The sequence below is a fragment of the Lutra lutra genome, chromosome 9, assembly GCF_902655055.1.
Source record: "Lutra lutra chromosome 9, mLutLut1.2, whole genome shotgun sequence".
Taxonomy (NCBI): Eukaryota; Metazoa; Chordata; class Mammalia; order Carnivora; family Mustelidae; genus Lutra; species Lutra lutra.
In genome coordinates this window covers 36,488,935-36,507,035 of record NC_062286.1, presented here as the reverse complement: position 1 = coordinate 36,507,035, position 18,101 = coordinate 36,488,935, and the positions used below count along the sequence as shown (strand labels likewise).

At 48.9% G+C, this 18,101-nt stretch overlaps 2 protein-coding genes across 16 annotated transcripts in view; both read right to left on the bottom strand.

Moving 5' to 3' along the window:
* Window positions 1–9,947, bottom strand: part of BCL2L11 (BCL2 like 11) — a 47,182-nt gene extending 37,235 nt beyond the window's left edge. For 4 of the 15 annotated variants that reach the window (XR_007129943.1, XR_007129944.1, XM_047744430.1 and 1 more), the window contains exons 1-2: window positions 6,486–6,765; window positions 5,181–5,575 (exon numbers count right to left, since the gene is read on the bottom strand). Coding sequence is in view for 13 of the 15 variants with exons in the window: in XM_047744430.1 (XP_047600386.1) it covers window positions 5,181–5,575; window positions 6,486–6,748 (658 nt within the window). In the remaining 2 variants the exon portion in view is untranslated. Of the gene's footprint in view, window positions 1–1,096; window positions 4,990–5,180; window positions 5,576–5,713; window positions 6,360–6,481; window positions 6,901–8,224; window positions 8,547–9,870 lie in introns of those variants that run through there. The other 11 variants (XM_047744418.1, XM_047744428.1, XM_047744427.1 and 8 more) reach the window with 10 other exon arrangements.
* Window positions 9,948–10,801: 854 nt separating this feature from the next.
* The window catches only part of ACOXL (acyl-CoA oxidase like), a 336,509-nt gene continuing 329,209 nt past the window's right edge, over window positions 10,802–18,101 (bottom strand). The window contains exon 21 of the mRNA XM_047746939.1: window positions 10,802–11,682. Coding sequence (XP_047602895.1) covers window positions 11,482–11,682 — 201 coding nt within the window. The 3' untranslated portion in view covers window positions 10,802–11,481. The remainder of the gene's footprint in view (window positions 11,683–18,101) is intronic.

The following is an 18,101-nucleotide window of genomic DNA, read 5'->3' as shown; positions in this document are numbered from 1 at the left end:
GGTTGCGACATTATACTATTGATGCAAGATGGGGGAAACTATGTAAAGGGCATATGGGATCTCTGTATTCCTTCTTTCTAAAATTGTATTTTTAAGCTATCTCCACACCCAATGTAGGGTTCAAACTCACACCGCACGATCAAGAGCTGTGAGTTCTTCCAACTGAGCCAGCCAGGTTCCCTAGGATCTTTGCATTATTTCTTTCAACTGCATGTGAATCTGTAATTATCTCAAAATAAAAAAGATATAAAATTTAACTGTCTATAACGCTATCAATTATTAAAATTTTGTCTGGAACCAGTAAAAAAAAGAAATCACTTTTCTCACTTTCTCTCCCCACTCAGAACCTATAAAGTGGATATTTCTCTTGGTGTCCTAACTAGCAAGCCTGGGGCTAGACGCCAGAAGCGGGTCCTTAGCAAAGAAGATCATCATCAGGTTCCCAGGCAGCCTTGAGAAGCCTGAAGAACCAAACCACCCCACTTTCAACTTTTTCAAAGCCCACATGTACCATGGAGTTTTAAAAAAGGTAAACCCAAACTGATACTTATGTTTGCCTGAAGAACATATCTATGGACAAAGCTCATTTAAGATGCTTACAAGATTAGGTTAATTACTTTCACTATAAAGTCAACAAAAGGAACCAAACGAGTAAGTTCCAAGGAAATGGTGTGCTTTGAGTGGGAAGAACAAGGTCTGTCTGGCTTGCTAAAGTGCCACTGTACATCCTAGCTCCCCCATTTGCAAAGCAGTCCATCCACTTAAAAACAGAATGCTAGCCACAGATCTAATTTGACATTTTTCTAGAAAGAACACTTTTAAAAAAGTAAAAAAAAAAAAAAAAAAAAGGTAAAATGAATATAAAAAATGTATTTTAATAGCCAATAAGCATATGAAAAGATACTCAATGTCACTCATCATCAGGGGAAAAAAAATTAAAACTATAGTAAGGTATCATCTCCCATGGATGGTTACTATTAAAAAAGAAAAAAATGTTGGAGAGGATGTGGAGAAATTGGAACCCTTGTACACTGTTGGTGGGAATACAAAGTGGTGCAACCACTAGGGAAAACAGTACAGAGGTTCTTCAGAAAATTAAAAATAGGACTACCATATGATCCAGTGATTCCCCTGTTGCATATGAGAGTGTGATTTTCGGAAATGTTTGCTTTCATACCTGAAAGAACTAAAAAAGCCTCATCTATGAGATGTTTGCACACTTAAAGCCAAGAGATGGAAAAATCCGAGTGTCCACTGATAGATGACTGAATTTAAAATGTTACATAAATACAACAGAATATTATTTTGCTCTAAAAAGAAAGGAAGGGCTAACAATGACGAATAAGGATGAAACTTAAGGACATCGCGCTAAGTGAAATAAACCAGTGACGGAAAGATAAATACTGTATAATTCCACTTATATCAGATATCCATAAGAATCAAATCACAGACACAGGTAAATGAAGGTTGCCAGGAGCTGAGGTTTAATGGGTACAGTGCTTCAGTTCTACAAGATGAAAACGTTCTGGGAGTGGGGTGTACAACTCTGTGAATATACTTAACACTACTAAAGTGTACACTTAGAAAAGGTTAAGATGGTTAAGTGTTAGGGGCTTTTCTTTTAACCACAATAAAAATTTTTTTTTTTTACTTAACCCAATATATTAAAAATATCTCCACAGGTCATTAATATGAAAACGACGGAGGTATTTTACATTCTTTTTTACCTACTAAGTAATGTGTGTGAATGGACACGAACAAGCACATCTCCATTGGGACGAGTTGCATCTCCAGTGTTCAGTACTCACCTGTGGCTTCCCTACTGGGTTCATGGTGAACTAGACCTCACCTGTCATCCCACCTGACAAACCTCATAGTTAGATCCAAGTAACTAAAAATATTTTTGGCGGTGGGGGTGGCACAAAGTGTCTTTTTCTTGCTACTAAACTATTTTTGAAGTCTTAATTGTCCTCCATTGGCTCTATGAAAGACTGATGGGCAGGACGGGAAACTCTGAACATCTCCTAAGCGTCTCCTCTTTGTCAGGCCCTCATTAGGATTTCCAGGACATCGTGCCTCTCCTCAGAGGGCTCATGGTCTAAAAGGTGGGTCAGCCAATTACCAGCTCCAAGAGGAGTATGCCAAGATGTGGAGGAATACAAAGAAAACACAACTCCTGACTCTGAACTCTGATGTTCCAGGGAACAAACACAAAGTTTAAGTCATCTGACACGTGGACGTTGTTCATTAACTAGCTTTCACCCTGTTCACAATATTCACTGGCACATTCTGACCTTTCTCAACTCCTATTTCCAACTGCAATAACTACACCTCCGAAGTATGAATCTGTGAGAATTAGTACACAATTTGTATTAAAAACACATACGGCATAAGCACACTCGTCAGAAAAGGCAAGCAGAAACCCACACCTCTGTCAATGATTTTGACTAAAATAATCAGTTATTCACGGAGAGCAAAGGTCAAGTTAATCCACCCAGGGTATAAGGAGACTAAAATTTGGTTTGTAAAAGTAAGGAAAGAAAAAAATGAAAACAGAACCACTGCTTCTCATGGAAAAATGTAACATTGTTTGAACATACCCAGAAAAAGAGAGGATATGGAGGAAAATATGAAGGCATTTCTAGTATAAACATTTACTTGATGTACATCCCAGAGACAAGAATTTATTTTCTCATTAGAACAAACATGCAGGAACAGAACTGAAGATCCACTGCTATCTATCCCCACTCTCTGAGCAAAAACTATCTTGTGCGTAAAGTTCAAGCAGCAGCCCCGGGCGAAGGGGCACCTCTGTTTAACCTCCTGTTTTGTTGCCCTGGCTAAAACCCATCATAAAGACTTCTTTGTGAAAACTGTATTTTGCAATAAATTATCAAAAGCTTCATTGAAGATCTTAACGGATATGGTGGAGTAAGGAACACTAAACATGACTAGAAAGAAGAGAACCAGAATTTATCAACTCAGCATATTTCATGGCCTTTAGGCATGGAACTGTTAGAAGAATAATCAGGAAAAAAAAGTCACAAACTACAGAGGCTGTCAATTTTATCCTACAGTTGAATAAACCTCATATCTGACTAAGTCTTCTCCAGTCCTCCATTCAGCCCCCACCCCAACAAACAAATCTCCCCAGAACTTAATACTGAAAACTTACCTTGGTGCACTAACAAACTTCTTACACCTTATCACTTAATCCTGTGCATTAAAGACTCAGTTATCATGCCAACTGACTGGAATGTAGTTACTACTCTAAAGTTACACCTCAGGATCCATGACTTCACTTCACAGGTATAAACATAACTTTGCTTAATAACTTAGATTGTGATCTCTAAAGCTTTACATCTGTCATCTTGAGTAACGGTGCTTACCTCTTAATAACCTCACTAAACAGTATGTCATCATACATACAAAAAAAAAAAAAAACCCCAAAACAAAAACAAACACTAGGTCACCTACTATTCCTGATTAACAAGAAGAGAAACTATTTCTGTGCATTAAGCCACCATCTGTAGAGATGGATTCATAGGTCTGCAGGGGAAAACTATGAGTTCCGAAGGATCCTTAAAATACACAGGTATTAAAAATACAGTCCATAAAGCCCTGTTTCCTCACTGAGTGACAAGGACTGCTATAGGTTCATCTACTCAGAGGAGTACAGGCAGAAAAACATTTGTAAGCACCAACTTCTAAGGTTTAGATGAATTCAGGACGGTAGTAATAACTAAAGTAATAGCAGCAATAAAACTTCGAGCTCCTTTCCCTAAGGAAGGATCCTAATAGCTTATCTCACTTTTTAGCATCAGATGCACAGCCAACACGCATAGCTACCAATGTTTCAGCCATCCCTGCTTGCTATTTCCCAGGTATGCCCAACCCGACCAACCCTCTCAAGTTTTTGACTCTGTAACACGGGGACAGACCCACACCTCTACGAAGCTAAAGAGACAGAGCCCTGCAGTATCGGCAAATACAAGATCTGTCACTATGTTCCAGCAGCCAAGTGTCTAGGCTGAGAACTCCGTTTTCTTTAGCCTTTGGCAAAAGTGTGATCTACACGGAAAAGGACTGTAAACTGGATCCTTAAGGAATCGCGCTGCCAACTTATCTCTATTTCATTAATGCAGGAAGGAAGGGCTTCTCTATCCAAATGGTAAGTAAGATTCTGGTGAATCCCGACCAAAATATTTTCCATTAGTGGGGAAGGGTGACTTGAATCAACACAGATGTACTCCCTTACTCAGGTCACCAGAGCTAACATGCTCAAAATCACATGCTGGGGCTCAAGGGTCAAATCTAGCCAACAGATGTTTTTATGTGGCTTGCACAGTGCTTTCAAAGTTCTAAATTAATTGTCAGTGTCAAAACACCTTTGATGCTAGGATTTTTGGCACCAAAATCTGTGCTCCTGGGTTATCTTGCACTATACTATAGGAAAACCTACCACTCTGAGACTACACATCCACAGATTGGGGGGGGGGGGCAGTCCTAATGCACAAAGTGCAAATGCTCCCCAATCTGCCACAGCCCCACCAGGTTAGCTCCCTCACTGTACTGCCAGGTTTTCCTGGTTCAGATCCTAAAATGGTCTTTAATCCCTGAAATAAAACCCCACAATCTTATTAGTATCATATCCAAAAACCTCTGAGTGAACCAAAAAAATCAGCCCAAAGAGGAATTTGAGTAGAAAACAACTCATTTTTCTGGTTCTCTATTGGTACTGCCTTGATGAACCACACCACTTTCAAAAATGTCATTCTTGAAAATGATTAACTTGTCTCATCTTTCCTCATACATCTGGTTACGTTTTTAAGCTCTTTGCTGTATCTGACTGAGTCCCCTTCAAGCACAGTGTGATTGATAAGTCAGTCTTTGTGGTTAGAACAACATATAACGAAGGCAGGCAGCAAGGATTCCAGCTTCACTGCTCAACAGGCCTGTACTAGGTACACTTCATTGCTGACACTAAACTTGGTCATGTAAAAAAAACAAAACAATGTTGGTTTAATGTCTTATTGGACACATCCTCCATTCCCATCAAAATATGGAATAAATCAATAAAAGGATTCTAAAAGGGAGTTTAGTTTAAATGCTACACACAGCTTTTAAACAGAGACTCAGACAGCCACACAGTAACTACCTCTTACCCAGGCATTGCTTACCCATTGCACTGAGATAATGGTTGAAGGCCTGGCAAGGAGGACTTGGGGTTTGTGTTGATTTGTCACAACTCATGGGTGCCGGGCTCCTGTCTGTGTCAAAAGAGAAATACCCACTGGAGGATCGAGACAGCAGGGAGGATCTTCTCACAAAGATGAAAAGCGGGGATCTGGTAGCAAAAGGGCCGGGGCTGGCAGGTGGGGCCAGTGGGCCCTGAGGGCTGCCTTGGGGGCAGCGGTCCCCTTCGCCTTCAGGATTACCTTGCTGCTCTGTCTGTAGAGAGGTAGGGGCCCCAGGCCTGAGCTGAGAAGGCCTCTCAACAGGCTGCAATTGTCCACCTTCTCGGTCACACTCAGAACTTACATCTGAAGGTTGCTTTGCCATTTGGTCTTTTTTTCTGCAAGTAAAATAAAAACTAAGATTATCTTCAGCAAAATAATAATAATTACAACAAACAACTAAATTTAGCCAACTTTCCCGGATTCCTTCACAATTTTTAGAATACCAAATACTTTAACAGAAGTCGTTAGTTCACCTTATTTCTCTGACGATCTTCCAAATAGGAATAAAAACACACCTCAAATAACAAAGGTACATCTATCTTTGCGGGGAGGGGGCAGTGAGGGGGTAGGACTAATCTTCCTGCCACCAAACAAAACACAATTACAACGCCAGTGTGAACTGGTGCCGTAACACACACACACACACACACACACACACACACACACACACGAAGTTTTTAGGAAAAGCACTTGTGTTAAGTCTATTCCTATGTGCACTTTGCTCAGAGCCGATTCGAAGAAGTCGGAAACTCCCAGCGGGCTCTGATTTCCCGGGATCAGATACTGCGCTGGAGCACAGAAGCGGGCGCAGATGCAGCGACTGCTGGCGGCTGGCCGCGTTCCCCACTCCGGCCCCATTGTTCTGCGGAAAGTGCTGAGGGCAGCAAGTCTGGGGAAGGTTTGGCAAGGGCCGTCAGTCGTAGTAAGTGCGTCACAATAGAGTTTGTAACTCCGAGCGCGGCTCGGCCGGGCTCGGGCGCTCCCCGCCCGAGGTCCCTCCCGCTCCCAGCCCGCGCGCCCCTCCTCCCGCAGGGGGCAGCGCGCCGCACCGAACCCGACACAACTTCGGAATGCACCCACACTGCGAGGTGCACACCTCCAAATGGGGGGGGGGGTTCCCCAAAGCCAGCCCCGGGCGCCCCCTGCAAAGTCCCCAAGTAACTCCACACACTAGGGGACACCGGGGCACGCGGCTCCGTCTCCCCACCGACCCTCCCCTGTGAAGGCAATCCGGCCGAAACTCACGTCCGCCCCTTCCCTTCCGACCGTCGCATCCGGGCCCGAGACCCGCGGCGTCCCGCCCGCGTCCTTCGCCGACCCGGAGCTCCCTGACCGTCAGCACGAAAGCAGCGCGGGAGACAAAGCCCGGGACTCGCCTTCAGAGCCCCCGGGGCAGCGCAGAGCCGGCCACTGGCCGCCCGCCCGCCGCCGCGCGCCGTCCGGCAGCCGACGGCTCCGCGCGCCGCGCCTCTGGCCCGCGCTGCCCCGGCCGCCGCCGCCGGGAACATCCTCCGCCTCCTCCCGCTCCTCCCCTCGCGCACTGCGCCCGCCGCCGCCGGCACCGCCGACCTCCCCGCGCCGCTGGCGCCGGGTGCCCGCGCTCCCAATTGGCCCGCGCGCGGTCGCTCCGCGCCACAGCCAATAGCCGCCGCCGGCGGGGGCGGCGCCTACGGGTCAGGCCGCCAAAGGCGAGGCGATTGTTGACAAACTCGCCTCCGAAGGCTACCCGGCCGCGAGCGCGGCGGGAGTCTCGCGGACCCGAGCTGCCCCGGCTCTCCCAGCCCGCACCGCCTTTGTGCCCCGTCCGGACGCCGCACGAGCCTCAGCGGCTCCCGCCACCCCAAGTGGCCGGTCACCTGGAGACAAAGCAGGAGCTTCCCTCTCACTCGCAGGGCCGTCCTCAGACCCCAGTCTTGCTGCTGGCCGCCGACCCCGCCCAGGCCGGCTGGGCTGAAGACCCCAAAGGTCGTCCTTTGCTCTAGCTGCAGGACCCACCTTCCGCCACAAATTCCTCCCTTTTTCTCCCCGTGCGGCGCGGACATGCTCCAAATCTAAGCGGCCACCACTGGCCACGGGGATGCATATCTGCGCGCACCCGTCACCACGGCAGACAACGAACACATGCGCACCCCCGTCCCCCGCGGCCGACGGTTCTTCCACTACTAGCACGAACACCGAGTAACAGGCCCCCGAGGGTACCGCACCGCCCGCCAGCACTGCGAGGGGGTCGGGGTGCCCGAGTCTCTAAGACCGTCGGGCCTCACAGATGGAGCAGGTTCCGCTGCCCGAGCCTCGTCCACCGCGTGGCCCCGGTAGTCGGAGGAGGCCCTGGGTCTTTCGCCGTCTATCGGTCGTGCGGGTGGTACCGTCTGCAGCGCACCCGCAGACCTGGCAGGGCCCCCAGACACCTCCGAGAGAGCGAACGCAGAAGCTGCCCTGAAACCTCGGCCTGAATGGGTACAAGGAAAAGCCGAGGCTCGGCAGTTAAATAACCACCTCAGTTCCGCAAATCCCCCGCACGGGCCCGAGCACCCGAGAAGGGCCAAGCCGCTAGACCAGCTCGTACCAAGCGGCCGCTACTTGGGGGTCTCCGGGACAGGGCGGCGAGACCTGCCCTCCCGCCGCGCAGCCCAGTACCGTGGAGCGGGGCCGCAGCTCCCGGGACGGCGCGGAGAGCACGCTTTGCTTTCCCCAGGTGACCCCGAGAAGCTTCTCCACTCCCTCGCGCGGAATCCCGGGCCGAGCTGCACTTCGGCCAAATGTCGGTAGCTTTTGCACGGACGACCCCTCACCAAACTGGGCTTGCGCAGGGAGGGGAACCCGACCAGCCTGATCGCTGCCTCCCGCCCAGCGATAAGTGGGACGGGTATGTGCATCTCTTGCCTGCACGTGCTCGGGAAGGGAGCAGGAGGTGGAGCCGAGGTGGCTCCGGCGCTTGTCTTCGTCCGCACCCGGCCCGCTCCCGGGGATTCGGAGGTATTTACCTTGCGTTTCTCAGTCCGTGAGTCAGAGTCAGACATTGGGGGGACGAGGGCCAGGGAAAGGGCGCCGAGGGGGTGGCGGCGGGAGCGGGGCGAAGCGAGCAGCCCGCGGCGATGCTGGCCGCAGTTGGGCTGGAGCGCGCAGCGTGACTGTGAGAATCCGGTGGCAGTGTTGGCGGCGGCGACGACGCAGGACAGAGCGCTCTCACAAGACCTAAACCTGGAGGCTGCGCGGAGCGAAGTGAAACCTGCACAGCCCTGCCGCTCAGCTCAGACTGGCGGCCCAGGGTCCTCACCCAATCACCGCGAGCTCCGCCCCCTCTAAGTCCCGCCCCGGCGCGCGAGCAAGCACACCCCGCCCCGCCGCGCCGCAGCCGCAGCTGCTGGCGCTTTCAGGCTCCAACAGGTAAAAGCGGGGGTGGCCCGGCCGGGTTCCCCCGCGCGCGCTGCCGGCCCTGCCCCAGCCGAGAGTGTTTACCCGAGTGGCTAGTGCTGCTGGTGGCTTGCGCGCACCCATTCTCCCTCCCTCCTTAAAGTGTACCCTTGCCTCTCCCCTATCCAGCAGGAGCCACTGCGTGTGCGTGGAACAGAGGGGGCGCTCCGGGCACACTGGACCAGGGCGGGCCGCCTCCGCCTGCGGAAAGCCTCAGGAGGCGCCCCTGAGCCCTTGATCGGCTTCGGGAATTTCTCAGCGGCTCTGGGGCAGGCGTGGGGAGTGGGCTGATCCTCAAGAACTCTCGGGTCCCATGTTGGGCAGTGAGTGTCGGACTCCTCTCTCCCAGAGTCTGGGGTACTGGGTGAGACCCGGATGGGCAGGGCTGCTCATCTTCCTCGCCCTCACCTCACGCGGTAGTCTTGGGCGCGCCCTCCCCATGCCACTTGGCAGGGGTACCTAGCTTTTTCCCCGCGCCGAGCCTCGGGTAAGAGACAGAGCCCTCAGTGGGAAGAGTGGAGAAAATGGCAAGAAGTGGATCCCCGGAGGCGTCTGTTCCGCAGCCCCGGTGCGAGGCAGGAAGGGACTGCCGCGGAGCAGGTAAAATAGGGAAATGAAAAAAGAACTCGAAAAAAATCCTTTTAAGAAAGGGGAAAAAAAAAAAAAAAAGACCCAGAGGAATCTCGGCCTTCAGGTGGGAGAGAGGATGGTACCTTCGCTGGGTCGGGATCCTAGAGATCGGTTAGGTTTTCAGAGAACCTCCCGCGAAGCGCGCTGAGGCCAGTGAAAGCGGCGCGCACCAGGAGTGGTGTTGGGAGCGCCCTTCCTTCTCCCTGCGCGCCCCCACCCCCTTTCTCCTTGGTGCCCGCCTGCTCGGAGGACGGGTGCTCTTCTGGGTCGGCACCCTCATGTGTTCCTAAGTGGGTCCGGAGTCCCCACCCTTACCCCTTCCTGCGCTCCCCGGCTAGGAGACAGCCGCGCGGCGAGGTCGGTCGGGAGATGGAACATTCTGCCACTGGGAAGTGGTTAGATGGAATAAAGAAACCCAATTTATGGATCCCCTAAAGCGCCTCCCTCCCCGAACCAAGAAGGAAGGGTCCTCAGTTGCAGAGGAGCAAATCAGTCAGGAGTTATCCCGCTGCTGACCACCTCGGTTCCAGATATGGAACGTCAGGAAGTCACAACAGGCCCCGGTTAAACAATTCTCATCCATCACCTGGCGAGTCCTGAGCGAAGTGTAGGAGGCCAGGGGTTCCTGGGGGGACTCAAGGAGCACGCCGGGTTCCGTCCTGGGATTTCGTTGCAGGAGGGAAAGGACAAGGGCGTGGACTCGGCGAAGTGGACGCAGAGGCCGGATCTCTACCCTGACGGTGGCTTGGAGCCGCTGCCCTAGACCTCAGGTTGTGGCCATGGGCGAACTCTAAGCCCATGCGGGAAAACAACAGAACTGCGCCCGCTGGGCGCCTTAAACCCGCCCCAGTGTTCCGAGCTCTCGGTGGGGTTGGGCGATGCAGACAGGGACAGGAAAAGAACGACGCAGAAGAAAGCCCCAGTGGTTGTCCTCTGGTCCTGTGCAGCTCCGCCGCCCCCGCGTCGTCTGCTTTAGCGACCCTGTGAACACTTTTTAAAAACAGAGGCGTCAGGGAAAGCAACCGGTTACGCACTCTTGTTTTGGGGCACAGAGAGGAGGTCCGCTCGGAGTCATGCAATTCAGACTGTGCTGGGGAGCTTTGGCTGCGCTCTCCGCGCCGGGTGACCTCTAGCCCTTCTGCCCTCTCCCGCAGGGTCCGAAGGTCCTCTGGAAACTGGGCCACAGCCCAGGAAAGGGGTAGTGTGGGAAGTGCAGATGGGCGTTAGGTTTCTGCTCCGGTCCTGTGTGTCGCCCCCGCGGACAGAAGCAGAGCTATGATCACTCCTGCCTCTGCCACGAGATATGGAGAGGGAGTAAGAAGGACGGCTGGGGCTGAGGGTAAGGAGCAAAAAAAGAAGTAGGGCAATCAGGATCTGAGAAATGGGATGGGAAATCTACGGCCCTCGCCCGCGACCAGAGGCGTTGCGGGTGTGCTCTCTCCAGAGTTCCTGAATCTTTTCTTACTGCGGTGTACTGTTCTAGCCCGCCTCCCCATCCCCGGCAAGGAGCCCGAGCGTCTTCCCATCAACTAATGTCTTTATTAAACTTTGTTATCTATGCTTCTCTAAAGAACAGATTACAATTTCATATGGTAAAAATATTTTCCGTGCCTTGTCTTAAGGTCCGGAAGCCGCCTGCCTGGGAGGACAAGCCGGGGTTCGCGCTCTGCCCAGAGCAAAACTCCAGGCGCAAACTCCTCTTTCCCAGTCTGTGCGTTTTCTCTGAGACCCCAAGAGGGTCTGATTCACAGGAAAAGAATCGCTTGTTGAACTGAAACTTTGCCCGCGAGTGTTTGATTTTTATGTTTTGATTTTTTTTTTTTTCACGCAACGCCATTGCGTTTTCCAAAATCACTGTAAATCTGAGTCCCCGCTGGCCACGGGAGACCTTTGGCGGCAGCTTGCTGTGGGGCGCATTCACAGGGGAGACCAGTGTCTAGGGAGATCAGGCGCGGAAGCTGGGAGAGGGTGCTGCGGGCCGGCGGAGTTACATAATAAAGCCCCGTGTTCCGGGATGCCGCCGGACTCCCTATCCCAACAGCCCATCGCACCTCGCCAGCCTACCCTGCTCTGCGCCCCAAATCCCCGAGGGCCGAGGCCCAGCTCATGCCAGGCCGGCCTTGGCCCCAGTTCAGGCGTCAGAGAAGCTAGTGTCGTGGCAGCTGCGAGCGAGCCGCCACCCTTCGCACCACGCCCGCTATAACTTGGCTCCCAGCTTGGGCGGCTGAAAGCGCGCCCCTTCTCGGGGCTCGGGTTGCAGCGGTGCCGGGTAGAAGGCCCAGGCGGCCTGCGCATTGGTGATTCCTGCGATTGGTGCGTGGAGGGAGGTGTGTGGAATGTTAAAGGCAGAGATCACCCTCAGGGCATCATCCTTCACCGAGTCGCACAAATCCAGCAACTGCAAAACACAACGCAAAGTGACAGGTCAGACGTTGGCTCACTTACAGCGTGGGGCGCCATTTGCTTTGTTCCCACTCCCAAGCACCCCACAGGTAGCCACTGGGGAAACTAGTTTCCCTTTGGATTTCCCGGACCCGGGAGGGTGGAAGCCGTTGGTCATGGAAAACCTTCACCTTATCATCTTAGAAATCCCTAAACCTGTGACACCTGTCTGGCAGAAGCCCATTTCTTCCAAACAGGGGTGGGGGCTGACTCCAAATTAGATGGGAATCTCAAAACGGCGGTCTGAGAATTTATCAACATTCCCCATGCCAGCCCTGCCCTCCCCTCCCCTCTAATCCCCATGATTTTCCTCCTCTCCACCTCCGGAGTGCCTGGGGTGCCACCCTCTGGCGTGCTGCGGCAACTGAAGAGGAAGAGCATCAGACAGGTGAACCGGTGGAGACAAGCTCCAGTTCTCCCCAGACTAATGCCTTCCCGCCTCTGGCCGGCAGCAGGCCATGGTCCCTGAAATGCACGCACAGTGGGGCTGGGGCTACTGAGACCAAGCACTGGCCTCCCTGTGCACCTTCCACCTGGCTGCTGCAGGAAATCTACCTGCAGTTAAAGAGAACACCAAGGAACTTGGCAGATACCCTCCTGGGTTCTGATAACCACTGGAAGGCACAGGTAAGACATCTCAGCAGAAGGATGGGGGAAAGTAGTGATTTTGGAGGAGCTACAATGGGTGAATTTTAATTTCATTTTCCACAGTTTAGGTGCCAGTGCATTTTTTTTTATTCCCAGGGGAAAAAAGCTACCAAAAAGAATAGATTATTTTTTCTAAAACTCAACAAGGACAAGACAGAGGGACTGCTTTCCCTTCCCATAACCAGCTGTACACTTTATTTTCAAGTTTTCAGCCAGCCATAAATTTCTTTCACTCACCAAATCACAGTTAGCCCCCAGGTTTTCATGGTTTTAAAAACATCACTTATAACAACCTCCCTCCCCACCTTGCTGGGTCCTTACTGAGCTATGCCAAAACTATGAAAAGCACAGTTCCTTAAAAGTAGCCCAAAGTGCTATTTCAGGTATCCAGAGACAATGGGGGGGGGTCCCCAAAACGGGCTGGGGGAGGGTAGGGGAAGAGCATGAATTTTAATAGTCTAACAATACATCTTCCTTTAAATGTGCTCCATGGCATCTGTAATTTCTAATGAAAACCTTCATTTTTTTTACACACTGTGGTTAAGCATCATAAAATCAGTAGTGAAAAGACTTTGATCATATTTGCAAGATGCACTGTGATGAACTTTCACTGACCAAGATTTCAAAGTTTGTAATTAATACTCTTGACAAGTCCCTGACTAATCTGTCAACTCTCAAGGTCTTTAACCACGTACTTCAAAACCATCAGATGGCATACAAGCCCTTAAGCCTTCTACGTATTGTAATTTCATTATTCAAGATAACTTTCTCTTTAAGTTTGCATCATGAAACTCAACCAATTTTTGCCATATATTCAACAATGGCGGAGATTCAATTATTTGAATGAATGTTGTGTGGGAGTATGGGTTTGGTCTGTTCAAATACAGAATAAGTACCCAGAGACAGGAACTGCAAGTGGCAGGTTTCTGTTCAATATTTTCACAACTTTAAAAATAAGAGTAAAGTAGATTTAAAAAAAGTATCCAATGGCAGAAGAAAAAGAGGGTTTCTTCTGCAGTTAAAGAGAACACCACTACTTTTAAGTATCCAATGGCAGAAGAAGAAGAGGGTTTCCTTACTCATAAGTGTTCAGGGAGAGACCCCTTCAAATGACGTTCTCAAGAGGAGGGCTGCATGGAAGGGGAAGGCCATGTGTTGACTGATGAGATTCTCTGTAAACCTAAATTTCTGACGCTGTCTCAAATACTTGCTTACTCCATTTGCCACAGGCTGCAACAGGCCAATTAGTGTCCAGATCTAAGGATCAGACATAACTCCTTATATATAACAAGTTTGCCTCTGATTCCAGATATTGTCACCTCTGCCTGTGAGGATGGTCGTTATTATTACTGTCTTTCACTTACCAAGTACATACCGGAGTCCTAGCCTATGGTACAGATTGTGCTGGGCACGGGGAGGTTTAGTGATGCACACTGTGGACATAGGCCTCCTGTATCAAGGAGATGATGCTGAAGAATTGTAAAAATTTTTTACAAATAGGATCCTCTCAATACAAAATAAACTTAGGTAGCTACCATAGCATTTATTATTATATATACGGTATTTTTTTTTTTTTTTATTACCAGGGAGCCCCAGAGGACAAAGCAACGCACAAGCAGACCTCAGAGGCTTAGCAGTTCCAGACCACAGCCATGAAGCAAATATTGCAATAAAACGAGTCAAAGGACAAGCCTAAAGGTGCGCCCATAAATCTGTCCCAGGCAGGAGTGACCCAGAGGCCCGTCAGATTGTGTAAGCAGAGCCTTCTCTGCTGAAGTTTAAAATAGCCACTATCTCATCACTTACTATGATTCTGTCAGACCGCTAAATTAGAAATGGAATAAAATATAGAAGAGTAAAAAAAAAAAAAAAAAACGAGTCAAAGGAATTTCTTGGTTTCCCAGTGCACACAAAAGTTATGTTTACACTACAGTGTAGTCTGTTAAGTGTGTGTTGGCATTACATCTCAAAAGCAACATGCATCAATTAATTAAAAAATAGTTTGTTGCTAGAAAATGCTAACCATCATCTGAGCTTTCAGCTGGTCATACTCACTGATCACAGGTCACCATAACATATAATAATAATGAAAAAGTTTTAAATATCGCGAGAATTATCAAAATGTGACACAGAGACACAAAGTGAGAAAGTGCTATTGGAAAAATGGCATTGATAGACTTGCTTAACATTGGATTGTCACAAATCTTCAATTTCTAAAAATGCAGTATCTATGAAGGACAATAAAACAACGTATGCCTGTAGTATTAATGTTTAGTTCTATCACCAAACAAATGCCCCATAATATAAGCACAAAAACAGTGCATATTGTAGCCTCCCCCCTTGGTCCCCCACCCCTGCCCTATTTCTCCAGTATGTGACCCAACTGTGCTGGACAAAGCATCCCAAGCCCACCCATCTCTTTACAAAGAAAACTCACCAGCTTTTGAGGAAACACCAATGAATGGGTGCCCTTTAAAAATAGAAGAGCACGAACAAGATTAAAAATTATCAGAGAAAATTTTTGAAGTACAGTACTGCATGGGCAGTATTGCTCTAAAAGTAATAAGGACATAACGTTCCACTAGAACTATCCAGGGAGTGGGATTTGAGAATATCTACTTGGAAGAAAGTGGACGCACTCAACACTGGAGGGGACAGTGGGTGGACAGGTTCGTATGTGGATTTTCGGAGGGAAATTTATAACAACAATTTGTCTTCCTTGCCCCCACCTAGTTGGCAGTAGGTTCTCTTTTTCTTTCCTTTTTTTACCAACCCAGCATTATCCTTATTCCAGTTGGGAGACTAGGATGGTCTAGAATGGGCAGTATCTAAGTTTACAGCCTTCTAAACAAAACCCGTTTTTCCTTGTGTTGGCGTTAGGTATGCAATAGATGCTCTGGGAGTGAGGTATCCTGTGAACTGGCAGCCACATCCCAGTTATTCCTAAGACCCTGTGCAGAAGGTTTTCCTGACTCTTCCCATGTTCCCTGCCTCTGTTCGGAGACAGCACCCGCGGACCTCCTGCTGTTCTCTGTGTCAAATCCCTTACCCCAACTTGACATGTACCTCCATTAGCCCCTTTCTTTGCTTGGCCATTGTGACGAATCTTTTTCTCCATCTCTTGAATCTGGGCTGCTTTGTGACTTGGCTTGACCAATACAATGTTGAAGAAGTGACACCATGTAAGTTCCAGAGCTTAGGTCTCAAGAAGCCTTGCAATGCCCACTCTTGCTTCCTGGGACCCTGAGGCCCCATGTTGGGCAGGTCTAGCCCACTGGAGAATGCCCAAGGCCATGTGCAGAAGGGCCACATGGTCCGCAGCCAGGCTCACTCTTAGGTATGTGAGTGAGGTCATCTAGGACCCCTAGTTCTTTTGAACTCAAACAACTACAGCCACAGGAGTGATCTCACCCATCAAGGACTAGCCAAAGAATGACCCAGATTGCCTACCCACAGAATTGCAAGAAATAAACAATTGCATTGTGTATGCCACTAAGTTTTAGGGTGATATGTCACACGGCAATAGGTAACTAAAACAGGTGTCTTCTTTTTAAAATTCAAATTGCCGGGGCGCCTGGGTGGCTCAGTGGGTTAAAGCCTCTGCCTTTGGCTCAGGTCATGATCCCAGGGTCCTGGGATTGAGCCCCACATCGGGCTCTCTGCTCAGCGGGGAGCCTGCTTCCTCCTCTCTCTCTGCCTGCTTCTCTGCCTACTTGTGATCTCTGTCTGTCAAATAAATAAGTAAAATCTTTAAAAAAAAATTCAAATTGCCATTCATGAGCAGGGGGAGGGTCGTCTTTAGCTATACTTCCACCCTCTTAGTTATCTGAGGACAATCCTATAATTTCACAATTAAAGCAGTTCACAGTGAGGTGCAGCTCACTGATAGGCTTAATTGAAAGAGAATTTCAGTTGCAGAGAGTAGTTTATAAAGCCAATGACTGTCCAGTCGGTGGGGTATCTGGGAGAGAATTTGAATGGCAGGCTGGAAGTCTCATGGCAATCCACCGCCCACCCCCCTCTTCTCATTTGGTTTAGAAGGCAAATCACCAGGACTACCCTTATAACTACCTGCCATGCCTTCATCATCTCTACTGGGGGCTTTAGCTTCCAACAAAAATACTCAGTAACATCAAAGTGTCAAGGATGGGGAGAAAAGGCAGAAAATATTTGCAACTGGGGATTCCGAGTCTTGTGAATGTTTTGGTTCTCCCGCATCATTAGAAGAAAGAAACAGATGGGGCCTGGTCAGACCTAACTAGAGTCAGACTGGCATGTCTCTACGCTTTACTTCATGGGACTGTAGTGTTTCCCTGCTCCTGGAGATTTCTTAAACAAAGAGGGGCAGCAGGGGTTCATCTCCAAGGCCTGAAGTCTGTCTAAAGTGTGGGTTAGAGGTCTGACCTCAGAACTGGTTGGGAGGACGAGGTGAGAAAATTATGTGAAGGCTACACTGTAAGCTGCGAAAGGCAGCAAAACGGAGTTGTTGACTCTTGATCCCCCAAATACCATCATGAGGGGCTTTAAAGGCTTCCAAGAAACTCATATCCAGTAAGTTTTGATGTAAATCTGTCCCTTTACACAGAAACCTGGAGACTGTGTGTGACAGCATGTGGAATCCAGCCATGCACATGACACATGACTTGCCATATCTATCCAAATGGAGTTGTCTTTTTTATTCTAGAATGCCTATGGTGTTTCTTCTTTAAAACAGATTTAAAGACTATTCTTCTTTAAAAAGGTATATATCAACACATATGCCTTTCATCAGCTAGTGGGTGGGCTCCACTTGTGATGTGATGACAGCCTGAAAGTGACAAGCTCGGGAATAGGTACAAAGATGTTTCTTATTGTATGATTTGGCCCCTTTTATAGGTCTATGCATGTGCACGTGTGTGTGTGAATGAAATCATATCACAACGTGTTGCTGCATTTCAGTGAATACCACCTTCTCTAGAAGGTTATTGAAAGTGTGAAATAAAATGAGTATCGATGTCCATCCCTCAGGCACATGCTAACATCTCTCATCAAGGGAAAGACTGATTTATCTTTATTATCTGTCTTTACCCTCCATAGAAAAGTCATGCACAATCCTCTACTCTGTTATTATACCACAGATCCGGTATGAGAACCCCTTCCAGTCTTGTTCTGTAGCCCCCTGATTCAGAACCTCACCAAGTTCCTTGGATTCTTGCCTCACATGATTACCTTCCTCGAGTATTGTTTTGATCTGATCATTTCTCTTCTGAAAAGCCCAGAATCATGTTCACTTGCTTCTCAGGTTAAAGTAAAATTATTGATTGTGAACTTGAGTCCTTTAATGGTATTTGGTTTATTGTGTTCCCACAGCTAGTTCTGTCACCTACGGCCCAAGCACAATCTGCCCCTTTTATTTGGGGCAACCAAATTTATCTTGCTTTCCACTTGACACTCTTCATTACCTTTAACTAATTCACCACATTTGCCATTCTCCCTTATACAAGCTATAACTTAATTAGGCCTCTTTCAAGCTTTTGGTTCTTGGATACAGATTGACTGCCTGAGTACAATCATCGTGAAATAGTTGCTGTGTTCGCTGAAAGAACATGAACACATCATTTAACTTTGCTGCAAGTCACATACCTCATAACTGCTACAACCAGAATTTTAATCCAGAGCTTTCTGCTTCCACAGCCCCATCTACCCATTCTGCCTCCATCTCCCCAGGACCCCCTTCCATCCCTGGAG